This window comes from Melanaphis sacchari, unplaced genomic scaffold, assembly GCF_002803265.2.
Source record: "Melanaphis sacchari strain LSU unplaced genomic scaffold, SCAv2.0 Contig146_pilon_pilon, whole genome shotgun sequence".
NCBI classification, from domain to species: domain Eukaryota; kingdom Metazoa; phylum Arthropoda; class Insecta; order Hemiptera; family Aphididae; genus Melanaphis; species Melanaphis sacchari.
Window position 1 is genome coordinate 256,574 of NW_020270633.1, and position 19,552 is coordinate 276,125.

General features: G+C 31.7%; 1 protein-coding gene and 1 long non-coding RNA gene across 3 annotated transcripts in view; one reads left to right on the plus strand and one right to left on the minus strand.

Moving 5' to 3' along the window:
• Positions 1-317: 317 nt before the first annotated feature.
• LOC112591891 overlaps positions 318-19,552 on the plus strand; it is a 23,639-nt gene continuing 4,404 nt past the window's right edge. The window contains exons 1-6 of the mRNA XM_025335827.1: positions 318-743; positions 1,139-1,493; positions 15,536-15,686; positions 15,813-16,023; positions 16,117-18,333; positions 19,031-19,112. Of these exons, the coding sequence (XP_025191612.1) occupies positions 15,544-15,686; positions 15,813-16,023; positions 16,117-18,333; positions 19,031-19,112 (2,653 nt within the window). The 5' untranslated portion in view covers positions 318-743; positions 1,139-1,493; positions 15,536-15,543. The remainder of the gene's footprint in view (positions 744-1,138; positions 1,494-15,535; positions 15,687-15,812; positions 16,024-16,116; positions 18,334-19,030; positions 19,113-19,552) is intronic.
• LOC112591892 lies at positions 6,594-8,462 on the minus strand. 2 transcript variants are annotated; one of them, XR_003114530.1, is made up of 3 exons: positions 7,902-8,462; positions 7,674-7,836; positions 6,594-6,762 (listed from the first exon to the last, which is right to left on the minus strand). It is a non-coding gene; the product is annotated as an uncharacterized LOC112591892 (long non-coding RNA). The 2 variants fall into 2 exon arrangements; XR_003114529.1 differs by having other exon boundaries at positions 7,898-8,462.

Here is a 19,552-nt window from a genome sequence, read left to right on the forward strand (position 1 = left end):
GCCGCGCAAAATCGCGTTGGTCACACCGGCCCCGCGGCCCGTCGGCCACCGGACGCACTGCCATCCGATCGACCCACCCCGCCCCGCCGGAAAGGGATCGCGTTACCGTGCCGTAACGAAATAATAATGCGACGTACATAATAATAATAATAATAATACAAATAATGATAAATATAAATTGCAATGCGCTACACAGTATATTGAGCATAAACCGTGTTTACCCATTCACCGGCTGTTAATATTATTATTATTATTATTATTACTATTATTATTACTGTTCGAGAACGCCTTCGGGCCGTAATGCCATAATTTTGCCGTCCGCGCACCGCGCCGTGGCCATCGTATCGTTGTCGAGTCGTGTTTTGATATTGGTACGCATTACGAGTAACGCACTACAGTGCAGTGACGCCAGTGAGTGCACTACTGTATTGTCATGACGCGTACCTACGATAAAACATATTTACTGTTGTCGTAATCTAAACGAAAACATTCTGATGTCATGATTTCGTAGTTTGTACTTCGTATACTGCCCAATAGATGAAACGAACCCGTCGGTCCCACGACGTACACGCGGATTTCATTTCAATTTTTTTTCATTTGATTTAATTTCACTTTTTGATTTTATATTAACTTAACTTTTATCTCGCCACTCGTCCGTTGAGACTTTTATTATTTATTAACTTTTTTTTTTTTTTTCGAATTTTTCTATTATGCGCCGCAGCCGCGCTCGTTCCAACTCAGTGGTAAGTATAAAATTATCATTATTCATTACTGTTCACCGATATTAATGCGTTGTGTCTTATTACATAACTTACGACTAGTGTAGATCATCGTACGGTATTACGTAACGATCGCGCGCACACGTGTGGTAGTTTATTATATTGACGCGATTTTGTTTGTCTGTTTGCATTCAATAAATATTAGTTCGGATTATTTTGTTCCACGCTTCTGCGCATTACTCGTATAAGCTCAAGGTCAGTCAAAATAACTACCTAGTAGATGGCGAATTTTCATTTTAATTTTAATTTTTCCTATTGCATTACGTAATCTTATTAGTATAACCATTACATCTGAACAGTAGTTTAACTACAGTTTTAATTACTCCTTAATCGCTTTTATGTTTGTTTTGGTGTTTCAGTTTGTTTAGTATTTGTTGGTCTCTAATTTGTCATTTCATATCCAGTAAGAGTTGTTATGGAAACACACACGCATTGAATGTATCTATTGCCGTTGTATAAGCAGCATCACGGTCGATAGATACCCGCTACTACTACTACTGCTACTACTAAGATTACTGCTACAATACTTCTACTGCTACTACAACGACACTTCTGCAGTCTGTGAGAAAGCAATCATTAAGAAATCCTAGTTAATTTTATTTGGACATACGCATTTGTCAAATCGAGCATTAATCATTGCCATTTATTGCTCAGGATACACAACGCTTGTTAAGACGACTTAGATAATAAATTATATCAATTAAGAGAAATAAGGTAATTAACAACACTATAATATCATCTACATACATAATATGAAACAATGGTTTTAAGTATCCTCCAATTATATACTTAATATTCATAATACAGCCTTCCTAATTTTTTTAAAGTTTTTCTTAAGATACTATTGCATTTATTTTTACTAAAAAATAAAATAATTAGTTTATTAAGAGATAAATTCTTAACTAAGAAAATGGTGTTTGGTAAACATCAATTTTTTAGTTTGTAATAAAATTGTTTCCTATTACTAGTATTATGTTCTTAATAAGGTTATAATTTACCTTTATTCTTCACTAAATGTTTCAAAAACAATATGAGTCCTATCTAATAACTAAATTTTTATTTGATTATCACTTTACAAATTATATGATTATGTGTATTATTAACCAATAACAATTATAACTTTGAAATTGTTATAAACTACAAAGATTTTATCAGGATCTAGTTCTTTTGAGCATTGAGATCATATTTGATGCACTTAAATGATCAAATTACTATTCTACAACCAGTCAGTGTATTGAAACTAGTATCAAAATATGGTTAAAAAATTTTTGTGAACTATCTACAAAAAAGTGAATTACTACTCTACGTATCCAAAATAGTATCTCTACAATTTTTAGAAAATTAAAAATAAAGGTTTCCATTCAAAAAAATCAATAGATAGCTAATGCCTAGTATAGGTTTTAAAATTTGATAGTTTTAATATTAGGTAAACTGTAATATTAACTGACTTATTAAAGTTTTATTTATAAAAATCACCTATACAGATTCTGCTATTCCAGTATGAATAATAAGTTCATAATAATTAATCAGATTTGTGTAGAGAGGTGTTAAAATATTTATTCTAAATTTTTATGCGGTAGATTACTTATAGTAATTTATTACCACCTTGACATAAAATTATTATAGTATATTTTTAGTTGTTAAGTGTGCCGAAAAAATATGAATTAATCCTACTTATTATTAAAATAAATAAACAAAAAGTATAAGAATATTTTAGTCAATAATAATTAAAAATACATTTTATTTCTGCTACATACCTATATTTTTTTTTACATATTTTTCGGTTATTTTACTTTAACTTTTTTTCTTTCTTTGTTCAAAATGTATTAAGGCAGAATTAATTTCTTATAGTTTTAATATCCTCATTTGATTTTACATTATTAATTTTGAATATAAACGGATAATTTCTTTAGTTTTATTCCCCAAATTTTATCTCTTAAACTATAATAATTAAAATATATTGTCTGAAGTACTAAGTTAATACCTAATTAAAGTAGTTGATTATATTTAAAATCACAAACAATTAAGATTATGAAATTTAACATTAGTAAGTATGTAGAATAATGGAATATGACTAGATGTTATGATACTAAAAAACTTCATATTTGTATACATTATAGTTTACATAATGTATTATTGTTGGATATTATACTTGAAAGTCAAAATATAAATGTCATTGGTAATATTCCATTGTTAATTACTAAACTATATTGTGTATATTATGTATACATATTTATACTTTAGTTGAGTTTAGTATAAACATTAAACAATCTATATTTTTCAATAGGTTAATTTTTAATAATTTTTTTATTAATTGAATAGTATTATGGCTGTTTTAACAAATATTCTTTTGTTCAGTTTCAACTTATTTCTAATTTGGTAATGTTATCATTTATCACTAATTAATATATTTTTTTTAATTGACATATGACTATTACACCTAAACAACATTTAAACATCAAATAAAAATTTGCAGAAACTATAAATAAAGTATATGTTAAGTAACTTGACTGCACGGTTATGAAATAGATTTATTCAGATACTTGTATTTTGCATCTAACTTACCACACACCCTTTGGAGGTGGCCAGCAGTGCAAGCATCAGTTATGCAGCAGTCTTAGTAATAAATACAAGACTAAATCATCGGACACTCTTGCATTTTGTAATTTGTAGAAATTGGTGGCTTTTTTGTTAATATATTTTGAATTTTATTAAGTTTAGGTAGGCTTCTATAAGGTGTAAACTATGCTCTAAAGAATATTGGCGTGCATTTAATACTGATTTGTCCACTCTATAATTTAAATGGTTTGAATATGTGGTAATTGGCGGTGTGTACATTGTGACACCCATCGCCACTGGGTAGTAGAATTTCAGTTAAGACTTAAAACGGCAGTCATCACTTCCACCGTATAAGTGATGATACCCAAGACACGTAACGCCTACACAATTGTTAAAATCAAATAATTGATAATAATTAATCATAAACAGAGATTATTAGGTAGGTGGTACTATTTATCAACAAACTTCTATGTGTTTATTTTATTGATTTGTAGTTTTGGATAGATTAGGTATAGATACATTAAATGTATATAATGTGAATAGTTATTGCCTCAATTATCTAATGTATAAAAAAAAGTCTCACTGATAAATTTAACCTTAAAAAGATAATCACTACGACTATACAATGTATAATAGGTTATATTGTTCATTTGTAATACTATCATTTTGATATAACCAAGATTTATTTTATTCGTGATGACTGATGATTATGTTATAATTTAGGATTATTTTAATAATAAATATTAGTTTGAAATATTCTTTACCATAATTTACAATCCTATCTGAGAAATACTTATGGCTTTGAGATGATGCATATTATCTTGTTTAGCAAACAATATTATTTAACTTCGATATCTACTTCTTTATTAATTATATGCTTTTGTGGATATTTTATTTACGTTAATCTATTCCTTATCAACGTGTATCAATTATATTGAAATTTTATACAAAAAACCATGAGTACATGATAGATTTTTTGTACATTATGGTACTAACATGTGTGATATTCGATCAATAAACATTTGATAATTATTTTAATGGCTGTTTTATACAAAAGACGATTTAAGTTTAAATGATTTATGTACTACCATCTTGTAAGGTAATATGCATATAATGTATTATGATAAATTAATGGTTGCTAAAAATATTCGACAGTTGAAATCTGACTAGTTTTTTAACTGAAATCATAGAGAGCTCATATTAAAATCAAACCAAATGTCTACTATTTAATGATTCGTCCCACAATTGTCAACTCAAACTTCTAAAAACAGTTAGTTCGAATTTTGAGAATAGCGTTTAATAGTGTTTTTGAATTAAAAATTGTTATACAGTTAATTTAATTTTTGTATAATTAATCATTTTAACTCAAAGCTATTATCTGTTCTGGCTATTTTTTATATTTTTTAAGCTAATTCTGCATGATCCATCACCCGAACGATTTTTTTAAATAATCCTTTGATTTTATTGATCAGTAATTGAATTGAAAGTCAGGTTACTATAGTTAACTATATTATATATAGATATTCCATTCGATCATGCTAATTGATATTAAGTAAAATATAATAACATATGCCACACAAATTGATAAAATTAGAGAAATATACACCTATTGGATCTATTAAAAAAAAAGTTTTACTTAATCATTTAAAATTTTAAATGAAAATATTGAGTTTTTTAACTGGACTCTGCAATACGCTTCAATAGTAATATTTTTCTTTAAAACTACATCAAATAAATCTTTAATTGTTGAAATAGGCATCTTGAATATTGATAGAATAATGTTTGGTCATTATAAGATAATAATGTGATGCATCTCTTCAATAATAATAATATTTCTTTCTGCAGTAGAAATAATTTTTTCAATATAGCTTATTTAACCCAAAATCATAAGGTGGTTTTATAACCAAAATTTAAAAATGTATGTATATATTTATAGTAAATCAAATTAGATAAATAATTTCTAATTCTTGACCTTAAAGAAAAAACTAAATAAGATTTGCTACCTTATTCTATTATTTGTTGAATATTTATGAATTTATCTTATCAAAAGGTCTCCACTTACACAAAATATAATAATAAAAAAAAAAATTATATTAAAAGCTGCTCTGATTAGACTAAAAAATCTTAAATATACAATACAATATTTTTATTGATTAAATTATTAATCAATATAAAATGTAGAGTATTTAATTACTTGTTGAATGGCTTTGAATTTAAAGGTTAAACTAAAAGTTAATGACCAATTTACTCAAAATATGAATTCTTCTGTGCTAAATATAATTTTTTACAGCAAAAATGTTAAGTATTTTATTATATTATAGATACTATCCCATTTTAGGAAATTAAACTTGAATTAAAACCTTTGTGCACCACTGCGTATTTCTTTATTTTAATTTACTTAATATCTACAAATTGATTTAAGTTCTATATTATATACCTAATAAAACACGTAATAATGTATTATTACTTGTTTGATAACACAATATTATATCAAACCACCTATTATACAAATATATTTAATCAAAAATAGAGCATGAATTTATAAATTTAAACTAACTAATAATCAATTCAGTATGCATATACTGTATTTTGAAAATATGACACTAGTGTATTACTTATATTTTTATATGTAACAGATATTTTTGGAATAGAATTAGATAAAAAAATGTATACATATCCACTGTATATAAAGTTTGAACTATGTTATGTACTGTTTAATGCATCAACTTGGACAGTTTTTAATTTTGATTATTTTTAAGTTAATTTAGGCATTAAAAGTTAGCCACTGACCTTCAATAAATGTGTTTTAATTTTTAAGTAAATAAGTATTTTTAATTTTTTTATCCCAACTTTTAAAACTACTAATTATTTGACAGACCCCACTTATTTTGCATAAAAACTTGTTACTTATCTATATTATAAAATTAAGTTTATAATTAGGTATTTAAAAAAATTATTTTGATGTTAAATGAAAAAAAACAACGAGGAAATCAACTAAAAAAACATAAATAATGTTAAAATTGTATTCATGCTATCAAATAAAATTTAACAATAAGGGACAGGTAATTATTTTTTTTATAATTAGATACCTGAGGTAATTAAAAAATATATGATATAACTAAATAAATGAACATCGATTAACAACTTAATCATATAAATAAAAAAAAATATATATTTGATAAAGTTGTGTTATTAAATTTATAAATCATAAACTTTGATAAAATTTAATATAATTTATTTTACTTAAATCTACATATACTTCCTCAAAATAATTAAAAATAACAATAGGTGGCTCAAAAGACTATAAGGATGAAGTTTCTGTGAACAATTTTGGAATAGTAAATTACTCGAAAACGGTTTTTCGTTGTTATCGTTTGTATTTTTGGTGATGATCTCATAACATTAAGTCGATCGAAATCTAAAACTTATATAAATAAATAATGATAAAAAATTTTGATTAAGTAACTCAAGGTACAATAGTCATATTAATTGATCATACATTGAGAAATCGTTTTTTATTAATACTTATGCGTATTAAGCGCATAGGTCGTTTGCATATTAAAAGCAAGCAGGTCTTGTGTACGTAAAAAATATAATAATGTTGAAAAAACCTTTATTATTTAAAAAAAAATATGTTCAACATTTAATACAGATATAAATGTACACGGTACACATTTCAATGTACTACCTGTATTGAATTAACTTTGTTTAATTTTTTTTTTTTTTTCATAACATCACTAGTTTTCTCGGTTTTGTCTTATATATTGTAGTCTTATTTAACGCAAACAATTAAAATAAAATACGGAAAACTACATTACATTGCAACATTATTTTTGCTATTTGTGATAAGTTCGAGCGAGCCTGTGCGCGGTGCCGTCGTTATTAGTTATAGCGAGTATAAAAAATAATAATTATAGCTTATAAATAAGTCCCTATAGTTACTAGCAATTCGTCCGTAAATATCTGTTATGTATATTTCGTACATCGTATAAATTACCTGAACAAAATATAAAATAGTTTATCGAGAAAACATTTGATTACTTCATAATACTATAAAATTATCGATTATTATGACGCTTAAAACCACACTAACAGATACTCTAAATACGTATTTATGCATTATAAATATTATATTCGTATGTTATTTTATATGCTATATTTTTAATTCCTAAAATCTCGTTATGACATTTAATTAAATATTGTAACGGGCTACAAGGATTTGTCTCGGTGGTCCTGCCAGGCCGTCCGTTTCTACAGCCAAGTATAATATTATAATATGAAATACTATGATATATTATGATTATTAATTATAAAACAAAATATTAGTATACATACGTGGTGTATTGCGTAGGTACGCAAAACGATAAACTTGTCAAAAATATTTTTTGTCACTCTGCTTGTTGAGGTTTTGTACGAAATGAAATTGCGTAATACTCTTTACTGCTGTCCATAATGATATATAAAGTGAACGACCGATTATATATATCACGAAGGTACACTTAAAAAAAAAAAAAAACCGTTTATCTACGTTTAATTCAGATACATCTTGGATCACGTACCTACCTATGGATTCAGCCATTTTGCCCGTTTAAACAATTTGACGTCAAAGGAATCTGCAGGATGAGATGCGCCTTCTGCGCATGCACTAGTGTATAATATACTCTATTCCAAATAAATCTGGTTAAAATAATTGTACGACCCCCATGATTTGCTGGTTGTCACCTGATCTGCTGAAGGTAAACGCTGTTGACGACGAACCGTTTGTGTATAGCCTGATCATATGTTTTTCAACACTCCGCGTACGCGCAAACTGCGAATAACTTTCCTTTACACAGCGGCAAGTTCAGGCTGCCGACCGACTATAAAACAGCTGATGACTATAATAGCGGGCTGACATAACTGATTGTTCCAAACTTATTTGGAATAGAGTATAGTCGTTACATATTGACGCTTAAAACATTACAGTTTACAATGCTTACATTTCGTGTGCACAGAATGTAGATCTTATCAAGAGACTTCGGTAAATTATTGGGATATGAAACCATCTATGATCTAAAGAAAGCAATGGTCTTTAACCTTTTTTGACTCCCAATCCAAATTTTTAGGCCTGCATTTTTCGCAATCCATGCAAGCTTTATAGAAAAACAAAAAAAGCTGTAATTGCTTAATGCTTTGTAGTAGTACTATTCTAATCGAATAAATAAAAATTAATTTTTATCAGGTAGAATGTTTAATAATTACCAATACATAATATATGTAATTCATACAAAAAAATATAAAAATAAAATACGGTACAAAAAATTTAATGTGATATTTGTTCTTGAATATTTTCATATAATAAATTCCACCTTGGCTCAATTTGACTAAGTGCGATCCGTAAATCATCTTTAGTTCAGTTTCAATTCTTTTTCGTTTTGACATAATTTCATCTATTAAACTTAATTTTTATTTTAAAAAGAAGATTTATCGCGACCCTATTTTAAAGCTTATACGCGACTCGCCGATTGAAGACTACTAATTTAAATTCGGGATGGGCAAATCAAAATTACTCGAAAGCCAATATTTAGAAAATTAAAATTTAGCTGGTCAGATCATAGAAAGCAAAAAAAAAAATCATTCATATTATGTATCTATTTTAATTAGCATTTATTTCGTTTAAAATATGAATTTTTATGTTTAAAATTTCATAATGTAATTTGAAAATATAGCACGGGTTAGATTAAAAAGGCTCGCGGGCCGCCAGTTGATGTCTCTTGATCTAAATGATACATGCACCCCTGCATAGTTATTAGGTACTAGAAAGAAGTACCAGGCTAAATGCGAACATTGTGATTCATCACTTACGATAAATAGTTTTATGTTCCATTCTGGTCCTCAGTAACTTGGAGATATCTATTTTCCGTCTCGGATCTATAATTATTACAATACGCTATTTATGATAATGCATTGTAGGTATACATTGTGTTTACTAAGGTATATAATATATATTATTGTGGATATATAGTAAGAGTCTAAACTAGAATAATTTTAAATTGTCTATATACTCTAACTATGTTTATACGTTTCTGACAATTTTAATTACTTCCTGGAGTATTTATTTGATGATTATATTTTACCTGAATCAATATCTCGGTTTTTTATACACTGCACCTTAGCGCATCGTATCATTTCGTTCAAATTTAAGTAAAATGTTTTTTTTCATTGCTGCCCAAATCTATCCATATTTATTTACTTGTTTAAAACTAAGTATGATATTTGCCACGAATTTCCCACAAATAATTATAAAGAAAGTCTTTTTTACTAATTAAATTATAAGCATTTTTGATCTTTACATTGTACAATGTAAGTATAAAATATTTATCCGATGAAAATTACGTACATGATGAAAATATTTTCACGTAATCGCCTACATATTTTATGTCTACAGTTAATATTTGTTTTGCTTTTTTCAAATGTAGATTCTATTAGTATTTATCGTATATATTTTTGTTTTTTTGGGACAAAATTGGTATTTCAAAAGAGTATTGGAGCAAAACTGGGTGATACAGACCTATTCAACCTATACGGCCTATTGGATTCGAATTTCAATGAATAATAAATATATACATATCTGTTGATCGTACTGAAATAAAGTTATTTTAAAATTATGCGCAATCGGTGATATTAATGATTACACGTTGAATACGTATAAATATATATGACTGTATCTTAATAAATAGTAATTTACCCTCTGTATAATATAGCAAAATGCTATCTTGTATAAGTGTATTATAATTTAAATACGGCTGATTATATATAGTTGTACAAACAAATGTATTTCATCGCTTGTTTGAACCAGCAATTTTCTCCCCATTTTTACAGGCTCGAGACTGGCAACAGTTCTGGACGTCTTATACACTCGTATTATTTTCAAAAACCAGACAGTGTTTTTTTTTCAGCGTTTTTTCATCTAGATTTACTTATTTATATGGTGAAGTAATCCGTCGTGAAAGTAAGTATATTGTGTTAGTGATAGAGTGAAAAATATATATATTCTTTTATTATCACGTGCAATATACAATAATTGGTCTGTATGATATTACATTTTCGTATAGGCTTTGTTTAAATCAAGGTAATGCATCAAATTTATGGATAGAGTAGGGAGTAATTCAAAAATATATTATTTTAACACGCAGAATACAAATATTATATATTATATTACAATCGTCACCGATAATATTTAATAATAATAATTGTTTTTCATTTTATAGTATAGTCATATTATGTCGTTTATATTTATACAATGTTTTGTGTTAAAAATAATAATTAAATCGAATTCATTTACGGATAGATAAAATAATTTAATATTAAGTCGTTATTACTCATATAGATAATAGAAATATTTTATCAATTATAAGTTTATCATTATAAAGTTGACACTCGTGAATAATTGCAATTGGGTACCTACGACGAAAACTTTAATTAAAAGTTACAATAGCACTATAATGAATTTACAGTCGTCGAAGCCCTTTATTTATAATTATGTTAAGTTTAAGTATTGAATAATACTACTATCAAATTACCATAAATATTTTTACAGGCAGTAAAAACAAACTAACATGTTTGTAATATTAAATTCTACAGGTTTAGTTTAAAAAGGTTTTTATATTAATTGAAAAAAAAAATGATAAATATGTGTATTGTATGTATTTCAGTTGCTAAGATAACGTCCTCTAATGTTGTCTCCGTCTTAATAACCCATATTACACAAAAATATACATTGAGCCGTTCTAATTTTGTGTAATTAGCTTAAATATTAGAGTGAAATTATGTGTAATCAAACTTAAAGTTAAGAACATAATCGTTCTCTCGTTGAATTTTTATAGTATTTTAATTTTTAAGTAAGTTATGAGTATGTAAAATATTAATATTTAAAAATATTAACAGTCGATATCATAATGCACTTAAAAATCAAAATATCGTGAGAAACCAACGAAAGAACACAAATAATATTCTTAACTTTAAGTTTAAAAATCGATCAATTTACACTAATATTTAAGGTAACAGTACAAAATTAAAACGTCTGAATATATATTTTGGTATGATAAATACCTATACGTTAATGTACAATGATTTCTTAAAATATAATATAATAGTAAATTAATGGGTATAATATTTATATAATTCAATTATTACTTGCTTATAAGTCTATATTATATTTAAATTGTAGAATTTTACTTTTATGAAGCAGCTACATTTGTTTTTTGATTTATATATATATATATATACATAATTTATTGGATTAATTATCTGAATATTTCTTATGTTGATAGATGTTTCACATTATACATTTAACAAAATATTTATAGATTAATAAATATTAAGATGGTCCGAGAAAAACATAGCATTGCATTTTGAGTGGAATGATTTACAACTTTTAGTGATTCTTATTAATGAATAAATAAAACCCACATTAAAAAAAAAAAAAAAATGGAAGATAATGTCAACTTTTGAATATGTAATTTTATAAAATATCAGTAAACTGTCGGAAGAGCATACTACTAAAAAAATTTTGAAGCAATAAGGTTGAGCTTATATTTTATTCAGAAATAATCCTAGCACAAAATAATAAGTAAATTTTTCAATTACCAATCATGGACTCAATTGATATATTTTTCATTGATACCGGGGTTCTATTATTACTATTTTTTCTCTGTTCAATTATGAGGATAAAAATAATGTATTTTATAATAACAACTAAATTTATATTTTTATAATTAAAAACCCATTATCCGTAGGACTTAAAACCTTTTCAACACAATCACGAGTACTGATTTTAAAATATTTATACTACAAAATTATTTACACCGTTTTCACTAAAGTAAATATTTCGTATGTTTGTATTAATATAATTTTTTTAAATTACTCTGTAAGTCGTATTTACGTATTGTCTGCCAGTCTCAAGCCAAATTGATTTCTTTATTTATTGCTATTCAAGAATGAATAATCGCATATACTTTTCTTGTCAATAATACAATTTTCAAAATATTTTTGTGATATTATAGGATAATATTATTTGACAAATTTTTTCTAATTCGAAAATTTCGACAATATATTACATAAGCGTTTCTTACTGAAATTACAAAATTAAGTTTAATATTGATTTTTATTAAATCGGAATTTACTTATTTTGATAAATATTTTATGCTAAATGATAATTTACATAAATTTGAGTGATAAAAATAGTTAAATAGATATTGGTTAAAAAAAAGTCATAACAGCTAATAATATATATATGATTTGTGTTTTGCAAAAATAGTACGTGGTATTACTATATGGTAGTATTTACTTTTAAGTAAATTATAATAATATGTGATATAATTTATTATTTTAATAATTATTTGATATATTTGGAAAAAAATTAGTTCAACCTATTTTGTTGATAATTGATAATAAATATAAGTATTTTTTACCAATTCAAAAATAAATTAAATAAATATCTTTAAAGTTCACCTCCGTCTTTTTTTAGAATTATTTTTCGTTTGCAATAATTTATCATTGCATTCAATTTTTACACATCTATTACAGTGAAATACTCTCAGCGGTATCGTGACTTCGCGAGCATATTTTCTGGAGACAATTTCCCCTAACAATTTGTTGGTGGGAAGATATCATTTTTTAGGGTGTTATTTATTTATATATCTAACTATTATTATTGTGTAGGTAATATATTGGTTTTAATTCAGGGCGATATATTATCATTATACAATAAAAATATTTTACTGTTTTACACTTGAGTCTGTATATATTTTGTATGTTTATAATGAATTACTTACTTTTGATTTTACTTAAGTTTAAAAATTGTTTCACTCTGCGCACTGGCCGCTGGTTAATCGCCGATCTTGTGGGTATTTAAAGAAATTGATAAAATCTGCCAATTATCCATATCTATACCTAAGTTTTAGTGTTATAAAGTATTGAATATTTTTGGTTTTTTTTCCAAAAATTTGATTAGAAAAATATTATTTTCCACTTAAATAATAAATTGTATTCAGTGAGGTTGAAATAATCATAGCAAAAAAAAAAAAAAATTCAACATGATGGACTATATAATTAAAAAAGTTATGTTTTTGAAACGCAATAAACTATTAATTCGTTCGATATTTATGTACCAAAATACTCAAAAAAATATTTTCCTACAGTATATGAAATTAAAAATAACGTTTTATTTCGACTAGAAATTTCTTAAAAAAAATATTTTTAAACACACTATTACATTTTAAAATAATGAGTGTTTTTTCATCTTGTATATATATATATAATATGTATATGTATAGGTATGAAAAGCTATTGTACATTACTGAAGTTTTCAGGTATTGTTTAAGTTGTATAAAAACCTTAACTCGACCGGAAATTGCTCTATTACAAATTGGTTTATGAACTATTATTTATGATCGATACATCAAATTTCCAGTTTCTTTTTTGATCAATGGCAGAAACACTCGCAGGGTAGTCTATTTGCTATTGTTATTTACAATAAAGCATGAAATTAAAGAAATTATTATATTATGTCAGTTTAATATGTGTGTGTGTATACTGTATATATTATATATATATATATGTATATAGATATATAAACCTATCATTAGATGTCCCAATTTTCAATCAAGTGTCCTACTAAATTGTGTGATAAACACATTTTTCACAACACGATTTTCGATTTTCAAAAATTCGATAATTTTTATATCAGATTATATTAAAAGTTCAACTTTTTGCGGCACACCTTTCAAATTTTACAGCACATCAGTGTGTCGCTTTATAACTTTCAAATTTCACGGAACACCCTATGGAAAACACTGCTTTAGAGCAACGCGAATGCTGTTCGAGCAGCACATATAAATTCTTAAAACAAGAAAAAATGATTTTTTTTTAGTATATCTGCCTAGAAATAATGTTAAAAATTAGTATTAAGTATATTTCTACCTAATAAATTGTCTTATGAAATGTATATTTAATACGCCTGCATTAGTATTTCTCAGACTAGGATTTACCGATATAAATATTTTACCCATGCAATCTGACCGAGTATTTAATTCCAAACCATGTACTGCGCTCAAAAGCAGGCCAATAGTGCACCCCCACTCAAAAATTAGTTACCAAACTATTAACCTAACCAATGAAAACTGGGGAATTAGAAATTGTTTTAAATTAATTTTAAGTATCTTCTTATTAAGTTTAAATCGATATACTATAGAGATTTTATACAAAATATTAACATGATTACGGTTTATTTTTTTAATTATAAACATATTAAATTATACTTGAATTTTTTTAAAGTTTTTTACTATTTATTTTATGTTCAGGCTTAAACTCTTTTTTGAAAAATTATAATTATAATTTTTAGGCTTAAGTCCAAATATAATACAAATGTTGATTTTTTTTTGTGCCCGATAAATAAAATGTATTATTTTACTAACGAACTGTTGGTAATTAAAATGTTTAAAAGTTAATAATAAATAGTATGTTTTTAAATATATTTAGTAAATAATACAGATGGTACATTTTTTTATTCAATGTAAACTTTCGTTTTTGTTTCTAAGTTATTTGTTAAAATAAATAATTAACTAATAATATTGATTTTTTAGTAGTTTATTGTTAAAAGTAAATTTGTGATTATTTCGTAATAAATCTTAATAAATAAAATAAATTTCACACGGACTTCATTTTTGACGAAGCGTTAATTGTGTTAGTTTCAAAATTCAGCGTGAATGACATTTTGTCAGTTCACCACTTAACCATCTAAATATTACAAGTATACATTATATAGTTATTAAATTTTTAATGAGAATAAAATATAGTTTTATAAATGTATTTCGAATAGTAAAAATAATATTTAATGTTATTGAATCAGAAAACCAATTGTTTTTTTCTAAATAATATCGATTTTAAAATGTATATCTTGAGTATAAACTATTAAATGTACTTACAAAACAAATATACGAATTGCCGTATTGCAATTTTCAGGTCGTTTATACTATTTCGATAGTACCTACCTACTTAAAGCGATTTATGAGATTGCAATTTCAGTTTTTCATCACTTTCTACGTTAGGTATGCCAGGTCCTAAAATACATTTGTACTGTGTATTATATAATAATTAAATCGTGATTCGTCTCTGCTTTCACACCACATGTCTATAACGAACATTTTTTTTTTCAGTAACCATCATGAGTGTAATAATTAGATTGCAAAATCTGCCTTGGGCGGCCAACGCCGCGGATATCAGACAGTATTTCCAAGGGTTATCGATACCTGAAGGTGGAGTTCATATCGTCGGCGGCGAAAAAGGCGATGTCTTCATCTCTTTCAGGTAAACTTGTATATTAGAAAAATTAGTATTTATCAGACAATCATTAATGACAGCGGCGAACGAGTTTCATCGCGACGTTGACTTCTATTGCGTTGTATTCTTATTTTCATTTTGACGATTTTGCAGTACCGACGAAGATGCTAGGCAAGCTATGCTTTCAGACGGCGGATGTATCAAAGACGTTCAGATCAGACTTCTGTTGAGCTCGCGTAACGAGATGCAAAAAGTCATTGATACAGCGCGACAACAAACTATGTATAACGCCTATATGCAGCAAAATTTAATGCAACAGCCACAGATTCCCATAGTCGGGTCATTGCCACCGTTGACTGCTAAGGTATATAATTGTGTACATTTGTATCCAAATGAGAATAAATCTATTTTTCCTTTTCAAAAACAACAGATTAATATTAATGTTTCCCTTACATAGGTCTTACCGCAGCCACAGCAACAGGTGAGACCTGATCGACTCGATGCACAGATGATACGCAGACAACCTTTAATAAATAATATGTCAGTACTTATGCCCCAAGATAAACAGCAACAAATGCAGCAACAACTTTTGTCTCCGAAATCATTGGAGAACAGAGATCGTGAAGATAAGAGCCAAAAACGTAGTGATCGATCTCGATCGAAATCCCGAGAGCGGCGATCCAAGTCGTCACGTAGTGGAGGTAGTAGACGAGAAAGATCGAGGTCTAGAGACCGACGGCGTCGTGATCGAAGCCGAGGGAGAGACAGGTCTAGGGACAGGTATCGTAGCGGAGAAGGCAGGAGCTCGTCGAGCCGAGGAAGTGGAGGCAAATCGCAAAGGTCGCGATCACCGGTGGCTAACAAGGGTGCAGACGCTAAATTGGTTGGTAATCAACAGGCTCAAATTAATCCTTGGACTTGTCAATATGACAACATGCAGCAACAACAAGCAGCGATGGCTACGGTAGAAAATCATCAGCCAGCTACTATGATGAACAACGTAATACCCGGCGGCCATGGCGGATTTACACAATTCAGGTCACCCCCCCAGCCACCCATCATTCCCGGCGTACTTACTCCAAATTCTTTTCATCAACCACAACAACAACAACAACCACCGCCGTTGATGGACAGATGGCCGTCAAACCGTGGAAATCGTTCTCGTCAACAACAGCAGCCGTACGTCCCGGACAACGATTTCCGTCCAAACGCATTTGGAGGTGGTGGTAGTGATGACGAGGACGATCGACAAACCGAATTCGACAACAATTTTCAGGGAAGGTTCAATGAAAACGCCCCCCCAGGTATGAGAAGAGGACCGCCTGGACAAGATTTCCGCGAGCAACGAGGGTTTGGCTCCAACCGGGGTGGTCCTAGATTTCACAAACCGCAACAAGCCGTGCCGCCCGTTATGGGACAGCACGGCCGCGGTGGCGGAATAGGTCAGCGGCCGTTTAACGAGTTCGGCAATGGCAGTGGACCCAGGTTTAACCATCAGCAACAGCAGCAACCGCCAAGGTACGGAGGCCACAATAACCAAGAAGGTGGTGGCAGAGGCAGACCATCCAGATTCAGTTCGATTAACGAAAATGGAAAGCCTTCCAGATTCAATCAAGCGCCACAACAGCAGCCGCGTCGAGATAACGACGACGGGCGGTCTGCCGACTTTGACGAGTCGTGCAAGAAGATAACGCCCCGGTATAACGACCGATATAGGTACGACGTACGAAACGCGCAAATGCCTCACTACGAAGGGTTGTGTGTGGAGGTAAACAACATGTCCAATCCATTTTCGTACGGTGACATCCGCAAAGTGTTCGATGGCATACACATCGATGGGTCAGCGATCAAGATACAAAAACACCGTCAGGGCGTGGCGTTCGTCCGGTTCGACAACAACCAAAATAAAAATTTGGCCATGAAGGTAAACGGAACCATGTATAAGGGTAACCACATGGTGGTCAAACACCTGGATGACGAGGCATATGAGCGGGACAACACGGACGACCGGCCGTATCCTACAGCGGCAGTGGCCGCGAACGTCGTTGATCACGTGGACTTAGTGGACGACGACGACGACGACGAAGTCGCGACTGGCCAGCCATCGGTATCGTCCGACAAGAAAAAACCGAACAAGTCTAAGGCGGACGACGAGAGAAGCGACGACGACGACGACGACGACGATGACGACGAAGACAACGATCTGGTAGTGTGCGAAAAGAGCGCGAACAAGGACGCGGCGTCGGCCGAAGACGGCGACGGCGAACAACGGAAAGACCCGCCGACCAAATATCTGAAACTCAAACAGCTTCCGATCACGGTGACCGAGGAAGACGTAATGAACGAGTTCGATGGCGGCAACGACGTGCGCCGCGTGACTTTCTATCCGGACGGCGAGTTCATGGGCGCCGCGGTGGAATTCGCCAGCACGGAAGCGGCCGAGTCGGCGCTCAAGCGGTACGACTGCGTGTTGTTGGGCTCCACGCCAGTTCCGGTACTGCGGTGCACCTACAAAGAGTACACGCAGATCAAGCGCAAATCCGGTGGCGGCAGCAGACGCTTTTCGAGCGATAACAGCGGTAGCGGTGGCGGCCGTCACCGTCACCACGGTCACCAGGCACCATGGCATAGCCACCGATACGTCAGCGATCAAGATGCAAAACACCGTCAGGGCGTGGCGTTCGTCCGGTTCGACAACAACCAAAATATGTCTGGCCAAGGAACGAACCATGTATAGGGTAACCACATGGTGGTCAAACACCTGGATGACGAGGTATATGAGGCGGACAATCACGGACGGCCCGATCCCAGCGGCAGTGGCCGCGAACGCGTTGATCACGTGGACTGTGAGCTGACGACGACGACGACGAAGTCGCGACTGGCCAAGCCATCGGTCCCGACAGAAAACCGAACAAAGTTCAAGGCGGACGACGGAAAGCGACGACGACGACGACGACGACGATGACGAGAAGACAACGATCTGGTAGTGTGCAAAGAGCGCGAACAGGACGCGGCGTCGGCCGAGACGGCGACGGCGAACAACGAAAGACCGCCGACAAATATCTAAACTCAAAGCCGATCACGGTGACCGAGGAAGACGTAATGAACGAGTTCGATGGCGGCAACGACGTGCCGTGACTTTCATCCGGACGGCGAGTTCATGGCGCCGCGGTGGAATTCGCCAGCATCGAAGCGGCCGATCGGCGCTCGGCGGCAGTCACCGGTGGTTAGGGCCCACGCCAGGTTCGGTATGCGGTGCCCCAGCAGACAGCAGATCGCGCAAACCGGTGGCGTGCAGGACGCTTTCGAGCGAACAGCGGAGCGGTGGCGCTGTCACCGTCACCACTCACCACCACGGCGGCGGCAACAAGCCACCGCACCGCCAGCCTTTCTCGGCCGCGGGGCCGCCGCCGCTTCCGAACATGTCGGGCGCCGCGCCGGTAGTCCGCTCAACGTTGTGCGTTACGGTTTCACCCCGTCCCAACACGGACATCATCCAGTTCTTCTCCGACATTCCGCGTTGCCGGACAAGATACATCATGCTCAGGTTCGGCCGTCCCACCGGCGAGTCGTACGCGAGTTCGGTCCGCGCACAGGCGAGCATCGCCATCGCCAAACCGCACGCATGGCGGGTCAACCTCTGTGTCATCAACCGGTCGCTGCAGATCCAGGCCATCCCAAACCGATGCAGCAGCACTGACGGCCATCACCAGGACATGTCGGCGTGGCGGTCCGCCGTCCAGGCCGCACCACCACAACCAGCGGCCGCAGCAGCTGGAGGCCACAACTGGACCGTGCGGCGTGGCGGGCGACCGCAACAGTTCGTCATGAACAACGGCGGGGCCGCGGCGGCGGCGGCGGTTATACGCCCAGGATGCGGTCGGTCCTGGTCC